The sequence below is a fragment of the Oncorhynchus masou genome, chromosome 28, assembly GCF_036934945.1.
Source record: "Oncorhynchus masou masou isolate Uvic2021 chromosome 28, UVic_Omas_1.1, whole genome shotgun sequence".
Classification (NCBI taxonomy): domain Eukaryota; kingdom Metazoa; phylum Chordata; class Actinopteri; order Salmoniformes; family Salmonidae; genus Oncorhynchus; species Oncorhynchus masou.
The window spans coordinates 48,516,094-48,543,131 of record NC_088239.1 but is presented as its reverse complement, the minus strand read 5'-3'; the positions used below and the strand labels follow the sequence as shown (position 1 = coordinate 48,543,131).

Here is a 27,038-nt window from a genome sequence, read left to right as displayed (position 1 = left end):
TTATACTCAGCTGGCCCCACCCTGGATTTTGTGTTAAACTAAGCTTTTTTAGTGTCCAACAATCTTTCTCTACCCTTGACCTTGTTCTGAACACCTCCAAAACAAAAGTCTGGTAAGAAGAATGCCCCTCTTTCCACAGGTGTTATTACTACCTCTGAGGGTTTAGAGCTTGAGGTAGTCACCTCGTACAAGTAGTTGGGAGTATGGTTAGACGGTGCACTGTCCTTCTCTCAGCACATTTCAAAGCTGCAGGCTAAAGTTAAATCTTGACTAGGTTTCCTCTATCATAATCGCTCCTCTTTGACCCCAACTGCCAAACTAACCCTGATTTTAGATGACCATCCTACCCATGCTAGATTACGGAGACATTCATTGATCGGCAGGTAAGGTTGTTCTCGAGCGGCTAGATGTTCTTTACCATTCAGCCATCAATTGGCCACCAATCCTCCTTATAGGACACATCACTGTACTCTATACTCCTCTGTAAACTGGCCATCTCTGTATACCCGTCGCAAGACCCACTGGTTGATTCTTATTTATAAAACCCTCTTAGGCCTCACTCCCCCCTATCTGTGATATCTACTGCAGCCCTCATCCTCCACATACAACACCTGTTCTGCCAGTCACATTCTTTTAAAGGTACCCAAAGCATACACATCCCTGGGTCGCTCTTCTTTTCAGTTCACTACAGTTTGCAACAAACACTCAAACTGGGCAGTTTTATCTCAATCTCTTCATTAAAAGACTCAATCATGGACACTCTTACTGACAGTTGTGGCTACTTTGCGTGATGTATTGGTGTCTCTACCTTCTTGACCTTTGTGCTGTTGACAATAATGTTTGTACCATGTTTTTGTGCTGCTACCATGTTGTCATGTTGTGTTGCTACCATTGCTGTGTTGTCATGTTTTGCTGCCTTGTTATGTTGTCTTAGGTCTCTCTTTCTGTAGTGTTGTCTCTCTTGTTGTGATGTGTGTTTTGTCCTATATTTATATTGTATATATATTTTTTTTTAAATCCCAGACCCCCGTCCACGCAGGAGGTCTTTTGCCATTTGGTAGGCCGTCATTGTAAATAAGAATTTGTTCTTAACTGACTTGCCTAGTTAAATAAAATAAATGCATTTCGGCCTACTTTGAAAGAAAACAACTTTATATCCGAGTTGTGCCTATTGTTTACGGGTATCTACCCTCTCATTGGCTAGAATTCCCCCACCTGATCTCGCCTCCTCCCGCCTGCCTTCCTTCTTTGAGAACATATATTTCCATTGTAGAGTGGTCACTAGACTATCTTGTCATTATAATAGATTGTCTTTCTTTGACATCCTCAAACACAGATAGGGGTCTTACTGGAGAGGAGCAGGCGTGTACATTCCTGAACTTGACGTGAAGATATGTCAGATGAACTGTCAGTATACTCAGTTGAACTGTTGATGATAGTAGCTGCCCTCTAGTGGGTGCAGGATGCTCAACCTGTCAGAATTATATTATGATCAGTTTCCCTGTCTGTGTTGAATAGCTTATCTGGCAAATGGGAAATGATTTGGGTCCCTGGGTCCCAGCTCACTTGGGAGTGGGTGGGAGTGAAATAGTAGACCAGGTAGAAAACAATGCTTTAAAACATGATATAATTGGGTAGAGGTGAGGCCAAATGTAAGATTAGAGCCATAATGATAGATGTGTGGCAGAAGAGGTGGGACAGCGAGCCCAAAGGCCGGCATTTATTTTCCCTACAAAGAAAGGATGGTGGACCAAGATTCAATGGTCAGATTAGGAAGGAAGAGATGGTGCTGTTTGCTCAGTTGCGTCTAGGGCATTGTACATTGAACTCGTCATTAGATCTGTTTGGCAAGCATGGGAATGGTTTGTGTACGGAGTATATGGTTGATGAAACAGTCAAGCATGTGTTGATGTATTGTTGTAAGTACCGGTATTGTTGTAAGTATTGGTATGTGGAAGGGAGGGAAAGATTGAAGTATAGGGTTATTGAGGTTGGATGAGGATGTGGAGTAGGAAGGGATTTCAAATCAAATCAAATTGTATTTGTCACATGTGCCGACATGACCTATATTCTGGTACAGTATATAGGTCCTGGATGTAAGGAAGCTTGGCCCCATTGATGTACTGGGCCGTACGCACTACCCTCTGAAGCGTCTTACAGTCAGATTCCCGAGCAGTTGTCATACCAGGCGGTGATGCAACCGGTCAGGAAGGGTTTGTTAGAAGTTACTAGGGCTCTTTTTTATTTTCTTAGTAGTACATGATTAGATAGGAGGGTTTATTTTATTTTAATGTTTATGGATTTATTAATTTAGTCTGTGGACTGTGATAGACTACACACTCCAGTACAGTAGGTGGCGGCATGCACCTCTAACTTTTGTTTGCGATGTCCATTATATTATAGAAGAAAAAGAAGACTTCCTCAATTTCTCACTAGCAAAATGGTTCCTCCAGTTGCAGTCTCTCCTGTCATCAAGGTAAATCTATATTCATTTTAATAACTTGTGTTGTACTAACTCATTTGAATGCATATGGTGAATACAGCAGGTTATTTTATGTCATGTTAAAATCAGACGTCTAGCTTGTTAGTAAGTTTAGCTAGCTAGCTTCTAACATATGTTAATCGTATGACATTGACTGGTTCAATCCAATGAGGGTTAGCTAGCCAGCTAAATTACGATATACCTGCCATAAAGATAGTATAACTAAATAATCCAGCCAGAATTGATGACAATATGTTACTTTGACCCAGGTTTAATAGTTCAACTCACTAGTCTATAATAATTCTGAGGCAAGGTCACAGTATTGGCTACATGCCGAGTACGCTCGCTAACGTGCTAACTTATTAGCTAGCATGGCTAACTGGGGCCGTTCCAGGTCATCTCACATGTCGTCTAACGTTAGCGTGCAAGACACGAATTAAATATTCTGCCAAAAGACGATTGAAAGTCAACCAGCATAAATAGATAGTGGTCAAGGCAATCGCATACGTTTGAACTGTGTAGGTAAGTCAACTAACTAGCTAATCAATTGTCTTTATTTCAGACGGCCAGGTGGTCATTCTTGCTCATTGGCATGTTTTATGGCAAACAAAGATATGGTAAGTAGCTTACTACCAAGATATACGGTTGTTGTAATGTCACATGAGGGTATTTTGAATGATCATTATTGCAGTATCAGTGTCATTGCTGTATTTCCCTTAGACTATCTGAAGCCAAGAGCAGAGAAAGAGAGGCTTGTTGAGGAGGCAGAGAAGAAGATCCGAGAGGAGCAAGAGAAAATTGCCAAAGCACTTGCAGAAGGTAAATAAAACATTTTTTTAAAAACGCATCAGAATGTTTGGTCTGCAGTGAAGATGTAACTGAGGAAATGTTGTGAAACACGTTTTTCTGTTTTGTTTTTTTACAGCCTCTGAAGACACCATCCTTAAATGAACTGCCTATGGATTCTGTTTGAAAAATAATGAAATAAAAAACATAAGTAATTTAATGTATTAAATAATTATTCTTGGATATATCTGTTAAGATGGTAATGTGTTTTGACATCCAGATTCATTTTTATTTATATATATATATCTATTTGCGCCAGATGTTTCCCAAATATCCGATATGAAACCTAGCTGAAACGTTTTTGTATAGTTAGAGGTATTAGTCTCAAATCTGAAAATGCACTACTCAAAAAAATAAAGGGAACCCTTAAACAACACAATGTAACTCCAAGTCAATCACACTTCTGTGAAATCAAACTGTCCACTTAAGAAGCAGCACTGATTGATAATACATTTCACATGCTGTTGTGCAAATGGAATAGACAACAGGTGGAAATTATAGGCAATTAGCAAGACACCCCCAATAAAGGAGTGGTTCTGCAGGTGGTAACCACAGACCACTTCTCAGTTCCTATGCTTCCTGGCTGATGTTTTGGTCACTTGAATGCTGGCGGTGCTTTCACTCTAGTGGTAGCATGAGATGGAGTCCACAACCTACACAAGTGGCTCAGGTAGTGCAGCTCATCCAGGATGGCACATCAATGCAAGCTGTGGCAAGAAGGTTTATTGTGTCTGTCAGCGTAGTGTCCAGAGCATGGAGGCTCTACCAGGAGAAAGGCCAGTACATCAGGAGACGTGGAGGAGGCCGTAGTAGGGCAACAACCCAGCAGCAGGACTGCTACCTCTGCCTTTGTGCAAGGAGGAGCACTGCCAGAGCCCTGCAAAAAGACCTCCAGCAGGCCACAAATGTGCATGTGTCTGCTGCCTGCAACATCCTCCAGCATGACCTGTTTGGTGTGGGGTGGCATTTCTTTGGGGGGGCCCACAGCCCTCCATGTGCTCGCCAGAGGTACCCTGACTGCCATTAGGTACCGAGATGAGATCCACAGACCCCTTGTGAGACCATATGCTGGTGCGGTTGGCCCTGGGTTCCTCCTAATGCAAGACAATACTAGACCTCATGTGGCTGGAGTGTCAGCAGTTCCTGCAAGAGGAAGGCATTGATGCTATGGACTGGCCCGCCCGTTCCCCAGACCTGAATTAAATTGAGCACATCTGGGACATCATGTCTCACTCCATCCACCATGCCACGTTGCACCACAGACTGTCCAGGAGTTGGAGGATGCTTTAGTCCAGGTCTGGGAGGAGATCCCTCAGGAGACCATCCGCCACCTCATCAGGAGCATGCCCAGGTGTTGTAGGGAGGTCATACAGGCATGTGGAGGCCACACACACTACTGAGCCTCATTTTGACTTGTTTTAAGGACATTACATCAAAGTTGGATCAGCCTGTATTGTGGTTTTCCACTATAATTTTGAGTGTGACTCCAAATCCAGATCTCCATGGGTTGATAAATTTGATTTCCATTGATAATTGTTGTGTGATTTTGTCAGTACATTCAACAATGTAAAGAAAGTATTTCATAAGAATATTTCGTTCATTCAGATCTAGGATGTGTTATTTTAGTGTACCCTTTATCTTTTGGAGCAGTGTATTTGTGTATACCCACCCTTGTTTTCTTCTGTGTAAATTGAGTGAAATAACTATAAAAGATACACCTGGAACCAGATGTACATGTTAGGCTTGGGTGGTATACCTTTATATGGGTATTTGGAAAAAGCAATGGGATGCTTTGTCAATACCATCAACTATTTATTTGAAGTTTTTCAATACATTTTAATATTTGTAGCTACTCTTTAAGTTACACTACATGACCAAAAGTAATCAAACATCTCAATCCAAAATCATGGGCATTAACATGGATTTGGTCCACCCCTTTGCTGCTATAGCAACCTCCACTCTTCTGGGAAGGCTTTCCACTAGATGTTGAAACATTGCTGTGGGAACTAGCTTCCATTCAGCCACAAACATTAGAGAGGTCAGGCACTGATGTTGGGCGATTAGGCCAGGCTCGTAGTCGGCATTCCAATTCATCCCAAAGTCGGGGCTCTGTGCAGGCCAGTTAAGTTCTTCCACACCGATGTCGACAAACCATTTCTGTGTTGACCTCTCTTTGTGCACGGGAGCATTGTCATGCTGAAACCGGAAATGGCCTTTCCCAAACTGTTGCCACAAAGTTGGAAGTATAGAATTGTCTAGAATGTCATTGCATGCTGTAGCGTTAAGATTTCCCTTCACTGGAAGTAAGGAGCCTAGGCTGAACCATGAAAAACAACCCCAGACTATTATTCCTCCTGCACCAAACTTTTTGACACTGCATTGGGGCAAGTATCATTGTCTTGGCATCTGACAAACCCAGATTTGTCCGTTGGACTGCCAGATGATGATGAGTGGTTCATCATTTCAGAGAACGTGTTTCCACTGCTCCGAAGGCCAAGGGCGACGAGCTTTACACCACTCCAGCCAACGCTTGGCATTGCGCATGGTGATCTTCAGCTTGTGTGCGGTAGCTCAGCCATAGAAACCTATTTCATGAAGCTCCCGACGAACAGTTATTGTCCTGACGTTGCTTCCAGAGGCATTTTGGAACTAGGTAGTGAGTTGCAACCGAGGACAGACGTTCTGTGAACTTGTCTGGCCTGCCACGTCGCTGCTGATCCGTTATTGCTCCCAGACGTTTCCACTTCACAATAACAGCACTTACAGTTGACCAGGCCAGGGCTGAAATTTGATGATCTGACTTGTTGGAAAGGTGGAATCCTATGACAGTGGCACTGAGGCAATTCTACTGCCAATGTTTGTCTATGGAGATTGCATGGCTGTGTGCTTTATTTTATACACCTGTCAGCAACGGGTGTGGCTGAAATGGCCAAATCCACTAATTTTGTATATGTAGTATATTACCTTCAGTCAACTTGTGCAATACCTTAAGAGATGAAGCAGATTGGGTTCTTCATTTCACCATAGTTCCCCAGAACAGTTAAGCCATCCCTTGTTTGTACGGTAAATAGCATGACCAGAGAAAGCGAGCTGGTGAGTCCATAGCGTTCTATATCTATCGGCGATTCAGTTGTGCAACGCACATGAGATGAAGTTACACTTGTATACAATTCACTACTAAATGTTTGCCATCAGTTATCTATCAGCTGCCATTTATTTCCCCCCTGTGCTTCCTACTAGTGTTTTATTTTTTCTCCCCCATCTGCTCCGTACAGGCCTACACATGCTGCTCTTTCTTCAAAGGCATGCATCACAACTTTGGTAATTTGCATAATTTATCTCGTTCAACTTTCACTTGTAAATGTCCACACTCACCGAAAAGGATATTCGGTAACTACTAGCTAATCCTGCATGACTTTATGACCTGGATTTACCAACCATTGCAATTAGTGTATGTTCGTTTTTGCTCGTTAGCATTCAGATAACGGTGTCTGTCATTTAGCTTGTTTGTCTTTTTAATGCCCCCTTGTGTGCTATGCCAGTAATACTGTATATCCTGGTATGAGAGCAGGACAATATGAAAATCTCTGTCACCCTGCCCTTCACTGTGAGATGACCGGAGTAGGGACTAGGCTGTAATCCAGGCCCAGTATAGCATAAATCCCAGGATTCAGGTCATAGGACAATCTAAGAAAGTGCTGAGTGAACATTACTGCCACACACCCTTCGACCCAGGTTTAACACACAATAGACACATACCTGGTCAATTTTACTTTACATTCATGAATATTCAACATGCAGTTTTTTTGTTGACAATCTCAAAGCATTTGACTGGGAGGTTTTCTACTTGTAATCCTGAATGACAAGCAGAACAATGGCAGAATTTTACTTATGTTATGTAGGCAAATAACACCAACTCTGTTTAATGTTAATTAGGTTTTCTCAATGCTATTAGTGAGCTATATTGTGACACTCACAAAGGGTGTGTGTGTATATATATATATATATATATATATATAATTCTGCAACAGCCATAAATAACATGGCTTAAAATGTGTTCCTCTGTACAACTCGGTACTGCAACTGTGCCATAACAATGTATATGGGTCAGAAGATTGGTGGAAACTGCTGAGAGTTAGTGCTGGTTAAGAGGCTTTATTTCCAGATGAGTCATGAGCTAGATACTGACTGGAGACAATGGTAATTTCAGCTGCAAATTATACTGTGGAGCTAATATCAAGACAAAACATTCCCAAAATAGAAAAATGGTTCAGATTGACCAGGGGTGATTTAAACCTTGTTCACATTGGCAGTTTGAAGTGACTCACCCAATGATTTTGCATATCTGAGTTGAATCTGTTCTATTTCAAACAACCTTTGGGGGTTTAAATCAGATGTGGATTCCTGGCCATGCGACTTGTCTGAATGGTCAAATCTGATTTATTTGCCCTTAAATGTTTTTTAGACATATTTGGCATATCTTGTTGCTTGCTAGCTACTCTGTTGACAGTTTGATAAGAACATTACATGGTAGCTACCTAGCTTGTTAATTGTGTACAAACATCCTGTCAGGATATATCACAGCCCGGTATGGCAACTGCACCACCCTCAACTGCAAGGCTCTCCAGAGGGTGGTGCGGTCTGCACAACGCATCACCGGGGGCAAACTACCTGCCCTCCATGACACCTACAGCACCCGATGTCACAGGGAGGCCAAAAAGATCATCAAGGACAACAATCACCCGAGCCACTACCTGTTCACACCGCTTTCATTCAGAGGGTGAGGTCAGTACAGGTGCATCAAATCTGGCACCGAGAGACTGAAAAACAGCTTCTCCATTTGGAGTCTGAAGTTTACATACACCTTAGCCAAACACATTTAAACTCAGTTTTTCCCAATTGCTGACATTTAATCCTAGAAAAAAATTATTCCCTGTCTTAGGTCAGTTATGATCACCACTTTATTTTAACATTTACATTTACATTTAAGTCATTTTTTAAGAAGTGAAATATCAGAATAATACTAGAGAATGATTTATTTCAGCTTGAATTTCTTTCATCACAATCCCAGTGGGTCAGAAGTTTACATACACTCAATTAGTATTTGGTAGCATTGCCTTTACATTGTTTAACCTGGGTTAAACAATTCAGGTAACTTTCTACAATAAGTTGGGTAAATTTAGGCCCATTCCTCCTGACAGAGCTGGTGTAAGTGACTCATGTTTCTCGGCCTCCTTGCTCGCACACGCTTTTTCAGTTCTGCCCACACATTTTCTATGGGATTGAGGTCAGGGCTTTGTGATGGCCACTCCAATACCTTAACTTTGTTGTCCTTAAGCCATTTTGCCACAACTTTGGAAGTATGCTCGTGTCATTGTCCATTTGGAAGACCCATTTGCAACCAAGCTTTAACTTCCTGACTGATGTCTTGAGATGTTATTTCAATATATCCACATCATTTTTCTCTCTCGTGATGCCATCTATTTTGTGAAATGCGCTAGTCCCTCCTTCAGCAAAGCACCCCCACAACATGATACTGCTGCCCAAGGTTGGAATGGTGTTCTTCAGCTTGCAAGCATCCCCCTTTTTCCTCCAAACATAACGATGGTCATTACGGCCAAACCGTTAAATTTTTTGTTTCATCAGACCAGAGGACATTTCTCCAAAAAGTACGATCTTTGTTCCCATGTGCAGTTGCAAACCGTAGTCTGGCTTTTTTTATGGCAGTTTTGGAGCAGTGGCTTCTTCCTTGCTGAGCGGCCTTTAAGATTATGTCGATATAGGACTCATTTTACTGTGGATATAGATACTTTTGTACCTGTTTCCTCCAGCATCTTCACAAGGTCCTTTGCTGTTATGGGATTGCTTTGCTCTTTTCGCACCAAAGTACGCTCATCTCTAGGGGACAGAACGCGTCTCCTTCCTGAGCGGTATGATGGCTGCCTGGTCCCATGGTGTTTATACTTGCGTACTATTGTCTGTACAGATTAACGTGGTACCAGGCATTTGGAAATTGATCCCAAAGATGAACCAGACTTGTGAAGGTCCACAATTTCTTTTCTGAGGTCTTGGCTGATTTTCTTTTGATTTTCCCATGATGTTGAGCAAAGAGGCACTGAGTTTGAAGGTAGGCTTTGAAAAACATCCACATGTACAACTCCAATTGACTCAGGCTAATTGACATAATTTATCAGAATCTTCTAAAGCCACAGTCCCCTTAGTGTATGTAAACTTCTGACCCACTGAAATTGTGATTAAGTGAAATAATCTGTCTGAAAATAATTGTTGGAAAAATTACTTGTGTCATGCATAAAGTAGATGTCCTAACCGACTTGCCAAAACTATAGTTTGTTAAGAAGACATTTGTGGAGTGGTTGAAAAACGAGTTTTAATGACTCCAACCTAAGTGTATGTAAACTTCCGACTTCAACTGTATCTCAAGGCCATCAGGCTGTTAAACAGCAATCACTAACTCAGAGAGGCTGCTGCCTACATTGAGACCCCATCACTGGACACTTTAGACAATGGCACTTTAAATAATTCCACTTTAATAGTGTTTACATATCTTACATTGATCATATGGGGCAGCAGGGTAGCCTAGTGGTTAGAGTGTTGGACTAGAAACCGAAAGGTTGCAAGTTCAAATCCCCGAGCTGACAAGGTACAAATCTGTCGTTCTGCCCCTGAACAGGCAGTTAACCCACTGTTCATAGGCCGTCATTGAAAATAAGAATTTGTTCTTAACTGACTTGCCTAGTTAAATAAAGATAAAATATCACATGTATATACTGTATTTTATACCATCTACTGCATCTTGCCTATGCCGCTCGGCCATCGCTCATCCATATACTTTTATTTATACATATTCTCATTCACCCCTTTAGATTTGTGTGTATTAGGTAGTTGTTGGGGAATTGTTAGATGACTTGTTAGATGTTACTGCGCTGTCGGAACTAGAAGCACAAGCATTTCGCTACACTTGCATTAGCATCTGCTAACCATGTGTATGTGACCAATAAAATTTGATTTGATTTGAACAAATGAGTGAATGAGCTGGAAAGATAAACATCTACCTAGCTAGCTAGTTGACTGCTGTGGCTAACAACCAAGAAAAGTTTGGATAATCTCTTATCCTTTGATCCTTGAAAAGAGTTCTCACACTATGATTAGGAAACATTCAAAGCAACTGGGAAACGTCCATGGCGGGCATTGTTGTCACCTTAACTTGCTACAACTTTTGAGTGATAGGAAGCACGAGCACCACCACCAATCAGCCTATACCACTGTGTACACCTGTCGTTACTATGATAACTAGCTTAGCCATGTCAGCAAATGACTGCTGTCTAAACACACACATCGGATTTGGTCACTTGTAACTTCCTGTTTGGAAAGTCAGTATTCCAAAACTGATTTGAGAATTAAGGCCTGGAGCATGAATAAGGCTTTAGATACTTTGGCCCAACCTCTGTCCATATAAATATATATAAATATAAAAACAATAGGATACAATGGATATTTAAATGGTTTCCTGTTGTATAAAACTAACAAGATATCATTACACAAAATGCATCCTTAAAAATAAATGTACTTTATTTTGGTCATTGTAGACAAAACACATACATTGAGCTTTAGAACTTGTCATATCTACGCTAAAGTATTTTTAACAGCAAATTGTGGAATAAAATGTTTGTTGCTATGTTTAATAATGTGGAATTGAAAAGAGGAAGTACATAATTACTGCTTCTAATTAAAGGGTCCTTAATATTCCCTTCATGCTATAATGTCGGCACAGATCGAACATAACAGTAATGTTGCACTGACGCTCATAGAGGAAATGAAGTATTAATCATCTGGAAAAAATATATACTATTATTGAAATATATTTACAGGAGAAGACTATTTACAATTGATTCCATCTATAAAAGCATAGGTACCCCATTGACAGTGGGGCTGCTGTAAGAGCAGGATTACCCTCTGTTCATAATGAACACTAGGAGATTCTATGGATCCAGTGAGTAGGCTCAAGAGTAACAGAATCAAGGCCACTGGCTTCAATCACTCTACTGAGGGATTGGACTTTGACCACTATTCGCAGTGGACTGGATCATATAAAAATCCATCCAATATTGTTAGATATGCATATACTGAGACATACCGTATCTTGTTTTTACCCTAAAAGTATGTCTCATTCAAATATTCAACAATAAACAGTGAACAGTTACATAGAGAGAACGATGGGTTTCTCAAAATGAAGCATTTCTAGTTAACTGTTGATAGCCAGGGACAGACCTTCCTGAAAATGTCAACTCCTTTCTCTCCTATCTCAGAACAATAAATGACAATGTACACACAGAGAACATATACTTGTTTTCAACTGCTTGACTGCAGTCGTTCTATAACAGCACCTCTTACATTGCTGTACTAAAAGTGCTACACACCATTATTTCACCCAACACAGCATGGGACAATAGTAATATACCGCAAAACCATCACTTAGCATCCCACAGCAAGGGGTCACATTACCCTGTAATGAAGTAGAACCATAAAACACTTCTTATGGCATATGTGGATGCTAGCCCTATACCCTAGTATTGCATAATCTACTTTTGATTACCATTAAAGTAATTGTCCAGTGAAAATCTCACAAAAAGCTCATTCTGTTAACTCATACTAATAATGTTGTTGACTCGTCCTATTCTCGTACTCGTGGCCAAAAGCATCAATAAAAGAAAAAATACTTCAACCCCAGCTCAAAAATATTAGCTATTTCCTCATTTAACATGTCACGTTGGGTCATTGGCTGAGCTGGCCAATCAGCTGTTTACTTGTCATTCATATTTTTATGACCGGTATATGCCACAACATTCTGTTGTTGGGGTACGCCCACACCATTCAAATGCAGAAAAGCTTATTTTTAGCTACCATTTATTGGAAGGAAAACTATTTCACTCATTCTGTATTTAATTATAGGTCATATTTCATAGAAATCTGGAAAAACTGGGCAGTTATGTAAATGACGACTGACTGGAAGGAGTAAAGAACAATGTAAGTCACGGGTTATTACACTGTTATTATAACATACTTACAAGTAAAGTTGGATCCTTGATGAATCCACCAACATTTGGTAAAGTGTTATTTAATGGTAGGCTCAGCGTTCTGACGTAGATGTAGAAAGTAAAGACCATAGTGGGTCAATTTCCGCAACAACTAAGAGTGTTGAAGCGCGAGGCTCAACTTAACAGCATGAAGCAAACCCAGGCACAGATACTGTATGTGACCGTGTAAGACCGGGATCTTGCTTCTCGCTCATCTCTATCTGCGGTGCTGCTCGTGGCAACGTCATTTCGTTGAGTCTACCTTTAATGTGATAACTCTAAAAACAAGCCTACTTGTTTTAAAAATCTATAGAAATAACAGCGTAAAATATTAATGTTAAACAAAAAGTATCCCTGTGCATTTCATACAGTATTCTGTACGAAAATGTTAGTTAAGAAACAGTAACCTGTTTAAAACGAAAAGCAATCATAATGAGCTAACAGGTGCTAACATGTGTCCTTTGTCCTGATCTTGTCCACAGCCTGATTGTTCCCAGAATTTTAGACAAATGCAGTCATAGGTCAGCTCTTCCTTACCACCTCCAGAGGTAGTCAGACACACATTGTGTCTGGATATCTACGAAGTATAGACTGATCTGCACAGTGAATCCATTTAAATAATCATTATTTTGGCCTCTAAAATCATTGACAGGTGGCACCATTGACTTCTGCCATGTGTCTTAAATAAATATTATTTGGAAAGAATATCTGGGAAATAATTGCATACAGGTAGGGACCAGGAAATCTGGTCACAATGCAGACACAGTGGATGGATAAGAGACACACTTTAATACCATAAGTATGAAAATGTGGCCACAATCAGAATGTGGACTAGATCAGGACAAAGAACGTATGTTGGCACCTGGTTTAAACAGGGCTTTAGTGTCATATTAATGACATTATACATACATATGGAAACATTTCAGAAGTTGTTGACTTCTTGTTCCTTTAATTGGTCAATAAAAACCTTCCGGAACCTACTGTACATACGTTAAAAAAGTTAGTACAAACAAAAATGAACTCCACTAAGACCATGAAGGATTCCTCAGAATGTCGTGAAGCATAGTGAAAGGGGTAACTTCCAAAATGTGGATATGCCAATGCAACTAATGATAACTGCTCTTCAGTTGAAGGCAGGGAATTGACTGTTGTGGCCATAATGTGCCAACATGGGTCTGGAACCAGAAGGTCCAATGGCCTTGCTGCGTGACTGATAAGGAGTCCCTCTGGCTCTTCTCTAAAGTTCTGATGCTGTGAGGGGAGGCTGTCCTTCCACAGCTGTTCTGAGGTGAGGCTGGTCCTGCCCACGGCCGGCAGTAAGACTGTGTGGCTGTGATGTATCCTGGAGTGACCTACCTCCAAAACAGGTCCTGAGCTTCAGCACACTGAGCACGTCTTGGACCCTTTACATAGCAAGAATACAAAAAAACAATACATGTTTAAGGATAATCTGTATTACTTTTAATGCACAGACAAAATGCCCTCTAAACTAGAGAGCAATAGTATATCGTCCACTCTGACCTGACTGGGCTTTCAGGATGGCCTGTTGTGCCTCGTACTCTTCCTGCTTGGCCTTCCACTCCTTCCTGTTGTTCAGCAGGCCATCATACATCGGCTGGATGGCCGGATGGAAGCGGGACAATTCCTAAACAACAAAACAAAAACTTGAGAGCTCTATTTCCGACAGTCAAGCCATCTCACCAAATAATGCTTGTCGGAAAGGCAACGATTTGTGCATTTGGTCATTCTACACATCCAATAGAAGGTATGCCAACTATTTGGCCAAACACTAAGATCTATTGATTCATGGTTTACTTGGTGCTTAGCAATAACTGTGAAGCTGAGTGATGTAGCTCGTCTGAAGGAGTGGTAGGACATGCGGTGACATTACCTTGTAGACAAATGTGCAGACAAAGTCAATGAAACCACACTGCAGCTTGGGCAGTTCACCAGCGCAGTTTCTGTCCATCATTGTCTGGTTGGAAAGGAGGGAGGAACAACACACGCGCGCACAAAAAAAACGTAATTCTTCGTCAGGCATCTTGGATGTGTAAAAATGTATGTGGACATCCGAAGAACAGACACACACGTTGATATACTCACAATGGGTTGATTTTCAAGAACTTCTCTTTCCAGGTCACCCTGCACCCAGAACTCAGCTGCTTCAGACAGTGCCACCTGGAACGAAGCCAGGTAGTCCAATGTATTTCACTATATTGGACAGCTTTATTCACTTACAGAAACACAAAAGCATCTACTAAAATGTCGGTATATATAATCAAGGGAGGTTCTCACCTTGCTTTGTACCTCCCATGGCTTAGTGAGGGCTGACAAGTCACATGCTGTCATCATCATAGCCCTTTGAGGGGAATCATTGAAGGTTCAGCGTAAAATAGAAATGCTCAAATAAGATCCAATGTGCATGTTATTATCCTACATACCCCCCTATCACTACTATCCTCCCCCTACCATGAACTGCACTCACAGGACAATCTCTTTCCTGGTCGTCTCCAGGGACATCCAGTCCACCCACTTCTTCTCATCTTCGTAGGTCTTTGATAGGTCGACAATCTTCTGGAACATTGTTCGCTTCCTGGTGACATTGGAAAATGTCCAAACAGAGATTTATACATTCAGTTAAAGTTATAAGCGCTGTATTGTGAAATCTTGTTCCCTCAACTTTACAGGACTAAGTAGGCTAAGTAGGCTAAGTAGGCTAAATCCGTGCTTTAAAATGCAGAAAAAGAGTCCACATTAACAACAATACATTCTTCCTAAGATCTGTATGGGGAATACAATATGTAATGCAGTTAAGTAAATACAGATGTAGGATCTTAATATCTTCACGCTTTTTTTGATGAGAATTTTCCTGCACAGCACGAAATGCAAACTTCTAGAGAATTCAAGCTTTAGAAAGTCTTCTAAAGTTTGTAATTTCCACTTTAAAATGTCCGACTAGATTTTCCCTGACAAATTTTTTTATAAACCCCTTCAAAAAACATCCATACATTTTTTAATACACATAATAATTCATTATTTTCTGTTGCTGCAGGATTATTTTCCTGCTCTAGCAGACTTAATTGGATTGGAGTTGCAAGTCTTACTTGAAATAGAGTTGCAAGTCTGTTGCAATGATGGCAATGTCCATGAGGTGGATGGCATGCTCGTTCTGTCTTCTGTTGAGGTTCTGGTATATATTCAAGGACTGGGGGGGAGGATGGAGGAGTTAGACTAGAGCATGTGATCAACATGTAAGCATAAAGTACAAATAAATAAATAATTGACCTAAAATGTTCTACTGTAGTAGTGGATGTTTATGGCTGAGATACAAAAAACCTTACGTACCTCGTCTGCCAGGAGGAACTTGCTAAATTCTAGATGATGCCTCTCCAGGACGGATGAGCCGTGAAGCTTGGCAAGTGGGTTACCAGATCTGTTCGTGAGGGGAGATCAGACCAGACACTGTAAAGAGCTCATCATAAGCCATTCATCACACAAAGCTAATCAAGGTGCTTCTCTACATGCAAGGCCTCAGTCATGATGAGAGAGTGAGTAAAAGAAGAGACCCATAGATAATTTAAGGACTGGTTGTACAGATATATGATCCTAATTTTGATCACTCTTTTGTTGCTGAGAATTTTCCTGCAATTGTCCTGTGATTTACATCAATTCACTGAAAACCCACACTAACACACCCACACTAACGCACAATAACAGTATTGCATTTTTCATGTAACATACGTTTGAGCAGCTAATAGCCTAACCACCGATCAAGCAACATAGTGGACTAAACAGTCAAATCATTATTTTTGCTGTGACAATACTGGTCAAATGAATATCCAACATCAGTACCAACTTTCAGAGAGCAGAGTGAAAAGAGAGCAGCAATTCCCAGGAGTACTCACTTCACCTGGTAGAGGTTGTTGGTGCCCCTGTGGTCGATATCATGGAGGAAAGCAGATGTGATCATTGCCATCACCTCCAGATCTGTGTAGTATCTCTTCATGTTCCCTGTCTGACACAACAAAATACAGCCGTTTGACTCTCAGAATTAGAGATCTTTCAATCATACCTTCAGTTAAGCTTTTTTGGCAAGTAAGAAAACATGTTAGGGTACGTTACCGAGGTGTAAGCATTCCTACCGTCAACAGTGTGAACATGGTCTGTCCGACATTGAAACCGTGACGCCAGTTGTGATAGGGCATTTTCCTGTAGCCTTTGCTGATAGAGTACATGAAGCGTACCAGAACCTGTTGAAATAAATAAAGTTGCCTGTTAGAGCATATACAGATAGTATGGGAGAGTAATATAGTACCTAACGACAAACTGCACGGAGATCATTCAGAATTGCCATTTTCCCGGCACTGAAAGATGTCGCAGTACAGATCATGATTGCACCATACCTCCTGTGGAACCTGGAACTTCTTGACCACTCCCACCTCATAGAACATCTGAATCCCACACATCACCAGCTCCAGCTCTGTGCAGTCAAAGTCAGAGAACCCGAACTCATAGATCTCAAACTTCTTGGGGCCAGGCAGTTCTTTTTTCTGTGTGATAATGCATGATTATTACGGCATTATTAACAAAAACTAAACATGCAGATGAAGGATCTTAATTTTAGCTAGTTTGCTACAGCAGGAAAATGATCCTGCAGCAACTGGACATTTGAATTATTATGTCGATAATAATTAATGGGCATTTTTGTAGGGACAATCAAGCCTTTTTAAACCTCAAACACACACTATACATTTTACATTTCCTTCTACAGGGTGATCAAATGAAGATCCTATACCTATACAACCATATAAATCTAGCTAGAGCTTTCAAATGCAGGCCTACTGTTCCAGTACTTAAACGTAGACTAAATCAGAGATAATTCTACAACCTCCAGATTATGACCAAATTGTTATTCTACAAAAATAAGGTAGCAATACCAGAATCTGCAGGAACTCTTCCTCTTCACAGTCACAGGGCTCTCTGTTGAAATACTGTCTGGTTTTCTAAGATACATGAAACAACAATGAGTGTGAAATATTAAAACAACACTTCTCTTGTAAAGGAGGTTAGATCTGTGTATATCTGTGAGCAAGGCTTCACCAGGATATTCTGTATTTCGTCATCACGGCACTTGACGTGGTAGAGCACCATGTCCTGAGCTATGTCTTTCCGGTTCTCTATCATTTTCATCCTGTCATAGGTGTCTGTGTTGAGGTGGGACCAGCCCAGGAAGTTAGTCATAGCCTGGGGAGACCAGCAGAAACAATGTCATTCAGAGTAGGTTCTCTCAGAAGCCAGCATGGGTAGACAGACAATCACACTATCATTCAGAGTAGGTTCACTCAGAAGCCAGCATGGGTAGACAGACAATCACACTATCATTCAGAGTAGGTTCACTCAGAAGCCAGCATGGGTAGACAGACAATCACACTATCATTCAGAGTAGGTTCACTCAGAAGCCAGCATGGGTAGACAGACAATCACACTATCATTCAGAGTAGGTTCACTCAGAAGCCAGCATGGTTAGACAGACAATCACACTATCAATCAGAGTAGGTTCACTCAGAAGCCAGCATGGTTAGACAGACAATCACACTATCATTTAGAGTAAGTTCACTCAGAAGCCAGCATGGGTAGACAGACAATCACACTATCATTCAGAGTAGGTTCACTCAGAAGCCAGCATGGTTAGACAGACAATCACACTATCATTCAGAGTAGGTTCACTCAGGTCAATGTGGTGAAGAGAGTGGGAGGCATTTGACTGCCACAGTGCATTGTATAAATTAATGGTCTACACAAAGAAAATGCAGAGATCAAGGCTTTATAGAGCCATTTGACTTGACGACTTCTCTGTGAAGAGAGGAGTTGTTGGGAAGACAGTTGCGTGCTGTAGTACAGTAAAGTACCTCCATTAGCTCCTCATCCTGCTGATCGAATGGCTTCCCATCTTTCCTGTTGTAGAATGTAGCCACGCCCACGATATCTTCCGTCATGTTGACGATTGGCATGGACAGCACATTCTTTATGGTCCAACCACTATCATCCAAGGGTTCTGACTGTATTATGGGAAGACACAAGGTAAATGGTCAACAGGAATTATGCAAGTTGCTAAACTGTTTGCTAAAACCACATGCAAGGATACTTGATTTTATGAGGAAGCAAATGTACCTGAAACTTGAACATCTCCTCTGTTGCGGGATTTATGATGTTACATATCTAGATATTCAAAATAAAGTGTACAGCATCAACACACATGCAAATCATGGCAATTTGAACATTGTGTTACTTTTAAGTCAATTCCAAATTCTGATAGCGTTTCAAACACTTGGTATCTGAATGCCAGTTAAAAAACTTACAAGACCAGTTTCAGCCACATATGTGGGAAGTCCAGTACACAAAACCCAGTGTTCTAGAGTGGGAGTCCTGTTGACAACACAGTCAGACAACACACACGGATTATTCTGCTATACAGTATCAAACACAGACCTGGGTTCAAATACTATTGCAGATATCTCAATCACTTTAACATACATTCAAAGTAAGTTTTCAGAAATATTTTTTTTGAAAAGACAAGTAGTTGAACATTTTTTATGTCTTTGGAAATACATTTGGAAAGGATTAGAAAAATGTGCATACACGGAGTAAAATGCACTCGCTTGCGTTTAACAAAGGTATTTGAAAATTCTATTTGAAATAAGTATTTGAAAATCCTCTAAAATACAATTTGGTAGACTTTTTGGTCTTTACAAATAACCATTCAAATACTCAAATAAAAGTACTTGTTTTAGGCTGTGTATTTAAAAATACTCAAATACACAGAAAAAATATTTATAATGCCAACTACTCAAATGCACATGTATTTGAACCCAGGTCTGATAATACAGAGTTGAAACTACTTCAGCTATACATTAATGATCAGAGAAAAGTTCAATAAACGTACGCGATAACTTTGATGTCCTCTTTTCCATGCAAAATATAATCAATGACTTTGTAGAATATGACTTCCTAGAATCACAGAAAAGGGATACAACATTGTAAAAACAAAGGCAAAAAGATAAAGACCAGTTCATAGGATAATAAGTAGATAGTTATGAACACTTACTCTGCCATCAGGGGTAAGAGGTCCAGAGTAAGGGGGCTGGTCTCCCATCAACACTGGCCAGATGTCAAAGAACTCCTATAGGAACAAAGCAATAACACAGATGGATTGTCAGACACAGCATATTAATAATATTACAGAGCCTCAGTGGCGGTTCCCCCCCCCCCCCCCCACACACACACACACACATTAGTACTGTACAAAGTTAGAGGTTCGCCCATTCCCCCGGTCCCCCTACCTCAGGCTTCCAGTGGGGAGACCTGAGGTCAACCTACCCCAGGCCCCCTCCCCATCTCATACTTCTGAGTGGGAGACCTTCCCAGGCAGTTGCCTGCCTAGCTTACAAACTAGAATCAGGGCGCCCACTCCGACTAGGTTAATTGACCCACAGTCCCACACGGTGACATATCATTTACGTGATGTTCAAATGAGTGATAGAAAACCGATCATGCAAATGTCACCATTCCAAAACATTTTGTGCGGGTGCCCCTGTGCCACCCCCGGCAAGATGCCGCCCTGGGCGGCTGCCCATGTCCCCTATACCTAAATCCGCCACTGCAGAGCCTTCAGACAATATTAGTACCCCTTGATTTATTCCACATTTTGTTGTTTTACAGCCTGAAATCAAAATGGATTAAATAAATTATTACACACAATACCCCACAATGACAAAGTGAATACATGTTTTTAGACATTTTTGCAAATTTATTGAAAATGAAATACAGAAATGACTCATTTACATAAGCATTCACACCCCTGAGTCAGTACATGTTAGAATACCTTTGGCAGTGATTACAGCTATGAGTCTTTCTGGGTAAGTTTCTAAGAGCTTTACACATCAGGATTGTGAAATATTTGCGAGACAACATTTTCAAGTCTTGCAATAGATTTTCAAGACAATTTAAGTCAAAACCACTCAAGAACTGTCTTCTTGGTAAGCAACTCCAGTGTAGATTTGGCCTTGTGTTTTAGATTATTATCCTGCTGAAAGGTGAATTGATCTCCCAATGTCTGGTGGAAATCAGACTGTACCAGGTTTTCCTCTAGGATTTTGCCTGTGCTTAGCTCTATTCAGTTTATTTTTTATCCTGAAAAACTCCCCAGTCCTTAACGATTACAAGCATACCCGTAATAGGATGCCTTGTTGCCAACATGATGCATGTTTTGGAATATTTTTATTTTATACAAATGTTGTTCTTTTCACTCTGCGGATTAGGTTAGTATTGTGGAGTAACAACAATGTTGTTGATCCATCCTTAGTTTTCTCCATCCTCCTAATTGATTTTCATAAAAATGTAAATAGTGAAACATTAAAAAAGTTATAATTTTTAGATAAAACTATACTAAATATATTCACGTCACCAAATAATTGATTAAAACACACTGTTTTGCAAAGAAGGTCGACAGTAGCCTCAACAGCACTCTGTAGGGTAGTACCATGGTTTAGCTGGAGGACAGCTAGTTTCCGTCCTCCTCTGGGTACACTGACTTCAATACAAAACCTAGGAGGCTCATGGTCCTCACTCTCTTCCATAGACTTACACAGTATTTATGACAACTTCCGGAAGACATCCTTCAACCTATCAGAGCTCTTGCAACATGAACTGACATGTTGTCCACCCAATCAATGGATCAGAGATTGATTATAGTACTGAAAGCAGTTGTGCCGACATGGCCATACTTGTATTCGTATTCGTATCCGTAACTTGACAGTTGATTGTCAGATCGGATTATACTTGCAAACTGAAAAAAACAGAAGTGTTTAAATATGCCTAAATAGATGTTGGCCAAATTCCTGCAAAGAAGCTACAGATTCAGAGCAGCGCGTGGAGGGGTGTGTGTGTGTGTGTGTGTCTGTCTGGCCTCAATTTGCTGCTGGCAGCCAAGTTTGTCACTCAGTCAGAATCCGTGAGATATTATCCACATTGATAGCAAACGTCCTCGCCATGTGACTTATCATAGTAGCATCCAGGCAGCAGCAATCTAAATGATCAGCTCAAAAAGAGGAAAACTGATCGGGTGAAATTAGGAAGCGAGTGGATGGAGAAATATAGTTTCCCTCTATCCAATCAGAACCACAGGATCAACGTACAGTCTGCCCTTCTCTTTACAGACAGCCAGTTGAGTTATTTAGACCACGTAGAACCTCGCACATGACCGACTGACATGAGAAAGATGCGTGCTGGCATATGAAAATTACTTTTCCCCGATCATAATGTATACAGATATATATATCCGTTATGATACTCGTTTTGTCCAACTACTCGGCACACCCCTAGCTGAAAGCGTAAGCTACAGTTATCTAGCACTGCAGTGCATGTGGTGAGGTGAGTAGTTGATACAAATAAAGAGAAAGATCATATTTGAACAGTTTTGATCAAATACATTTCTTTAAAAATTAAGGAGAAGCAAGCGAGAGACAGAGAGAGAGCTATATTCCGTTGTATTTTTATTTCTCTTAGCTAGCAAATGCTGCTAGCTAGTTTATCCTACTCAAACACCCGGCTCAAACAGAGCGGGATGCTATGTTAGCTAGTTGGCTATATCTATCCAACACTGGAACTCTTCCAAGTCAAGGTAAGCGTTTGGTTTTATTCATTTATTTCCACCGGGGCCTGCCGGTGTAACTGCTAAACTGCTTGCTGACTGTACACTGTACTGCATGATTGTAGCAGGTTAACGAACACGTTAATTCTAGTAGCTATGTTAGCTAACTATCACGTTAGCTAATATGGTGATAACAAAGGCTGTGTGTAGCGCTTAGCGGTTATGATATTGTGTTTTTTTCCCGCCTGTTCACAGACGACTGATGTGTTGTTCACTGAAGTCCACAAGCAAAAGGAAAAGGTGAGAGGAGAGCACAGATGAGAGAAGGAATTCTACACTCAAAATGATCATGCTGTTTGTATGTGGCTGCTATGAAAGTGAACTGTGTTCGCGTGTGATCAGGGATTTATTAATTCTGCAGATTCTGTTGAAAAACGTTTCTTAAACGGAATGAAACAGGGATAAACATACCTGAATTTGTCTAATAGAAACTATTGTTTGCAACTGTTGGACTAATGATTACACCCTCGATCAGCTAGACGCAGGTAAGAGTGTGCATGGCAGTGTTGAATGTGTCACTGTCTGTCACCTTAATTACTTTATTTTTTCTCTCGACCTGTGCACCTACGTTGTAAACTTTCATTCATAGGCTAGGTTGTAGCAACCTTATGATAGGTATAGGGACAATTCTAGTGTCATGTAGTAGCCTAAACCTATCAATGTTACATTGAGCTGGGTGAATAGAATACAGTCGTCCAATATGCTGTAATAGAAATAAGGCCATGCTCATAAAAAAACATTGACCTCGCTCATATTTAATGCCACTGACCGCCATTGAACTTCACTATTCTCAAAGGGATATTCAATGTCTGCTTTTTATTTTATTTTTACCCATCTACCAATAGGTGACCTTAGTTGCGAGGCATTGGAAAACCTCCCTGGTTGAATCTGTGTTTGAAATTCACTGATCGACTGAAGGACCTTAGAGATAATCAATCGTATGTTACGAGTTACAGAGACGAGGTAGTCATTCAAAAATCATGTTAAACACTATTGTTACACACAGAGTGAGCCCATGCAACTTATTAATGACACTTGTTAAGCAAACTTTTACTCCTGAACTTATTTAGGTTTGCCAAAACAAAGGGATTGAATACTTATTAATTAACTCAATACATTTCTGCTTTTCATGTTTAATTAATTTGTAAACATTCTAAAAACACAACTCCACTTTGACATGATTGGGTATTGTGTGTAGGCCAGTGAACAATAATCTCAGTTTCATTCATTTTAAATTCAGGCTGTAACACAACAAAATGGGCAAAATGTCAAGGGGTCTGAGTACTTTCTGAAGGCACTGTAGTGCTGTAGGGGCAAAATATGAACAAATACTGCTAGAGCTATGTTTTGTGGGCTACAGTATTACTAGAGGAGACCCATAATAACTATTCTTTATGGCGACTAAATGGCTGGATCATTCTTGATTTGCGGTGGCTCCCTCACCTCTGCAACCATGAAAAACGCTTTAAAATCACACATAGTTACATATCACACGTAAACTGTTTATCAGTGATGAAAAATAATGCAAGTCCTTTATATTGCAAAACTTTATGTTTGTGCTTGGTTTAAAGTACTTAGGGCAAGTAAATTGTCTTGTTCCAGAAGTGATGAGTGGAGTTGTAGTGACATGTTTTGAGGATTTGGGGATACCTATTATTTTGAATGCAAGAAATTAAACAAAAATATTGCATATATATTATAGATCAATAAAAACCTTAGAAGGCTTAAGACAATACCGCAATTCAGGAATGGCCTGGCTACATGCAGACAGTGTCACCCACCTTCTCCTTGGTCATGTCCAATAGGCCCACAGAGTACCTGTCACAGTTCAGGTAGGCCCGCACTGTATACAGGGCTTTGTGGAACTGTCTCTCAATATCTGTCAGCTCCTCAAACACCTTGTTGGCAGACCACAACAGGACCTATACCCGACAGAAAAACAACAACCACGAAGGATCAGCTAATAACCAGTTGGTTGATATATCATTAAATGTTTGAAAGCTAAAAATAAAATCAAAAGGCCTTTTTTGTGTGTTCACCATATTGTCATCTGCAACTAGTAATTCCTCTGAATATCAGTACAGACAGCAGACTCACCTGTCCTTTTCGAGTCTCACAGTTGTACAGGTAGTTCAGCTGGTAAATCTTCAGGTTCAATGTAGCTATTCTGAGATACTTCAAAAAAAGCTGTGAGATCAAAAATGTGAATTATTGTTAAAGAGAAATACATGCATTGATGTGTAATCAAGGTGGTAGAGGAAAGACAAGAGGGAGTATTTGAAAACATCAGGTGTGAGTGAATGTGACCTTCCTCTTCATTTAGGCAGCAATGGCACCGTTTGTATGTGTTCCCTGTGCTTGTTTGATGGACAGGCTTGTGTTCTACAACATCAGCCAGTGTTTATATGCCACATACACTTTGAGTAAATTCACTTTGGGGGAAACCTGTTGATTACTCATCCCCCAACTTATTCATGTAATAACCCCCTCTTAGTATTTCCATTGTAACACTGACACTTGGACATGTGTAGGTCCTATTCTCAGAGAGCCTTCGTCCTCAGTACTCACATCCTCATCCTCAGTGGTGAAGTGTGGTCCAGTGGTCTTGTTCAGGGCCATGATCACAGCCACCACGTCCTCTCCGTTCATGATGGGCGAGGCTAAAATGTTCCTGGTCTTGTACTCTGTCAGGTCATCAACGAATGAGCTGAAGTGACTGCTCTGTATGGCAGGAAACAAAACAAATCACTGACTTCAGAGATCCCGCATGGATGTGTTAAGACGGGTCTGTCTATGAGCCAGTACATGGCCTTGGTTTTGAGCCTTTTTTCAGTTGGCATGTCATTATAGACCACAGATTAATACATGTTTTCCTCTGGCATATTCAAAGACAAAACACAATTTATTAAAGAATTATAACTGCTCGGGTAAGAAGTACACTCCATTATCAAGGGTGAATGTAAATCGTGGCAATGTGAAATATAAATGAATTTGAACCGTGTTAGCTTCCTGCTGACCCTAGTGTAAATGCCCCAGAACAGGTGCCCTAATCCCAGTTACAACAGGGGGTCAAGGGATATACAATAACTGGATTACATCTGTCAAGAGGATTTATATTGTCTCCAGATATACATTTAGAAGATCCCCACAGTACTGTATAGTTGCGATACCACTTTGTGTGTCACTGCGTTTTAGCAAAAAACACAATTTTAACAATATGTGTACGTTCGGATAGGCACGGATTAAATAACTATTCACTTTTCTCTCTGACTGAACATAAACGTGATACATCTATTTATTTTGGTACAGCTAGAAGATGATATCATGTCGGAGCGTATGACAAGGCCATTGTAAAAGACTATTAACACAATCTCACTGGCTCTCACTAGCCTCTGGGACACTGTCTGTCTGTTCTCATCACTACCAGAACATTTATGCTTCTTTTCCCCATCTGACTCTTACCTCATTGACATCTTTCAAATTGACGTGTTTCTTGGTCTGGGCCACATTTCCCACCACCCCAAGGTCCAGGGGGAAGACGATCTCATGGTCAGGGTGCACCACACAGTCGTCCAGCTCTGACTCTGTAGTGATGTTGAAGAGACGAGTGGCCAGCTCCGCGATGCCGTTCCTCTCCCGGTACATGAACAGGCTGCAGCGGTCAGCTTGGATCAGGGCGACGATCCTCTTCAGAATCTTAAACACCACTTTCTCCATGTTCACGTTCTCCTGCATTTCTTTGATCAGGTCGAACAGGATCTGGCCTTCCTCTATCTGACCCAGCTCCTGTAACATCCCAAAGTCCACCTTGGACTCCGAGATGCCTGCCATCACAGAGAGGGCCCCCGGTGTGAGCTTCTTGTTGAAGTAGCCCTGGGCGAAAGCCGGGTTCCCATCCAGGAACTTCTCAACATCTTCCTTCGTCGCACTCATCTTGGGTTAGGGATGTACTGGTTCTCCCCCAGTCCCAGTCTTCAAACCACGGTCTCTAAAAAGACGACAAAACCAATTATCTATTGATTACTAGCAAATAAAAAAGAGGGCAAGTTCACACTATGTAATCCCCAAGCTCCCTTAAAAAGAGGGCAGGCACGTTAGTTAGGTCCTGGTGTGAACAGAGGAGACACTTGCAATGGCAGGGGAGGGAGGGCTGAGTCCAATCCCATTGTCATCAGCAAGCTTTTCTCTTAATAGTGTTGAAGGTGAGCCAGGATCTGCTCATGCAAAACTGATCAGGTGATCTCTATGAAGGAGGCCAACCCAGTCCTTTCATTGGCCGATTATCTCCTCTTCTTTCGCCCCTCGCCATGTTTAGAAAACGAGCCTGAAGGAAAAGAGATCCGGACTCCCTCAAAGGAGGCACATGTCTGAAAGCAGTTAGCCTTAAGATGTCCCCCCGTTTGGTTTGTCTCTAACTGTAGTCTGCTCTTGCCCCAGGCATGCACCACACACACAAGCTCTTAACTTTCTTATTTAAAAAAAAGCACTCCTCATTGCTAAGCCCTATTTAACCAGGCCACGAGTTGATTATCTCAGCACCCCAATTCTGTTGTCCTCAGTCAGTACCACTGCTATGGGATCTTTCACAGGCCTCTAACGGTTGTAGCCTTCAGAAGCAGAAAAAGATTTGTTCGTTATATCCATTTAAGCTTTTAGATTTTATTTTTAAAAATTAACACAGTAGCCTTACTTGCTGCAGTATCTGTTTTTATCATCCAATTACAATATTACATATTACATGGTTAAGTGAGAGACACACACGTATGGGGGTCTATGAGACAATAAGACAAGCCCGATGATAAAATGCCATTAATCTTTCCACACCGGCTATATTAAGGTTCCTTAACCATCTTATACAAAAGGTCAGCTGGATAATCTCCACATGAATAGATTCATACTATCAGAT

At 40.9% G+C, this 27,038-nt stretch overlaps 2 protein-coding genes across 2 annotated transcripts; one reads left to right on the top strand and one right to left on the bottom strand.

The window, feature by feature from the left end:
* Positions 1 to 2,397: 2,397 nt before the first annotated feature.
* On the top strand, positions 2,398 to 3,488 carry LOC135517765 (ATP synthase subunit e, mitochondrial-like). The gene is made up of 4 exons (XM_064942353.1): positions 2,398 to 2,476; positions 3,045 to 3,099; positions 3,203 to 3,301; positions 3,408 to 3,488. Exons 1-4 carry the CDS (start codon positions 2,441 to 2,443, stop codon positions 3,431 to 3,433), a joined length of 216 nt encoding a protein of 71 aa, XP_064798425.1. The 5' UTR covers positions 2,398 to 2,440; the 3' UTR covers positions 3,434 to 3,488.
* A 10,312-nt stretch (positions 3,489 to 13,800) lies between these two features.
* LOC135518603 (rod cGMP-specific 3',5'-cyclic phosphodiesterase subunit beta-like) lies at positions 13,801 to 26,065 on the bottom strand. The gene is made up of 22 exons (XM_064943758.1): positions 25,595 to 26,065; positions 24,701 to 24,853; positions 24,230 to 24,319; positions 23,914 to 24,054; positions 19,529 to 19,603; positions 19,367 to 19,431; positions 18,783 to 18,849; positions 18,595 to 18,642; positions 18,333 to 18,482; positions 17,524 to 17,667; positions 17,361 to 17,426; positions 16,827 to 16,973; positions 16,566 to 16,673; positions 16,329 to 16,438; positions 15,769 to 15,856; positions 15,528 to 15,628; positions 14,909 to 15,016; positions 14,719 to 14,782; positions 14,527 to 14,601; positions 14,315 to 14,398; positions 13,945 to 14,068; positions 13,801 to 13,826 (listed from the first exon to the last, which is right to left on the bottom strand). The coding sequence occupies exons 1-22, from the start codon at positions 26,063 to 26,065 to the stop codon at positions 13,801 to 13,803; spliced, it is 2,505 nt and encodes an 834-aa protein (XP_064799830.1).
* Positions 26,066 to 27,038: the final 973 nt, after the last annotated feature.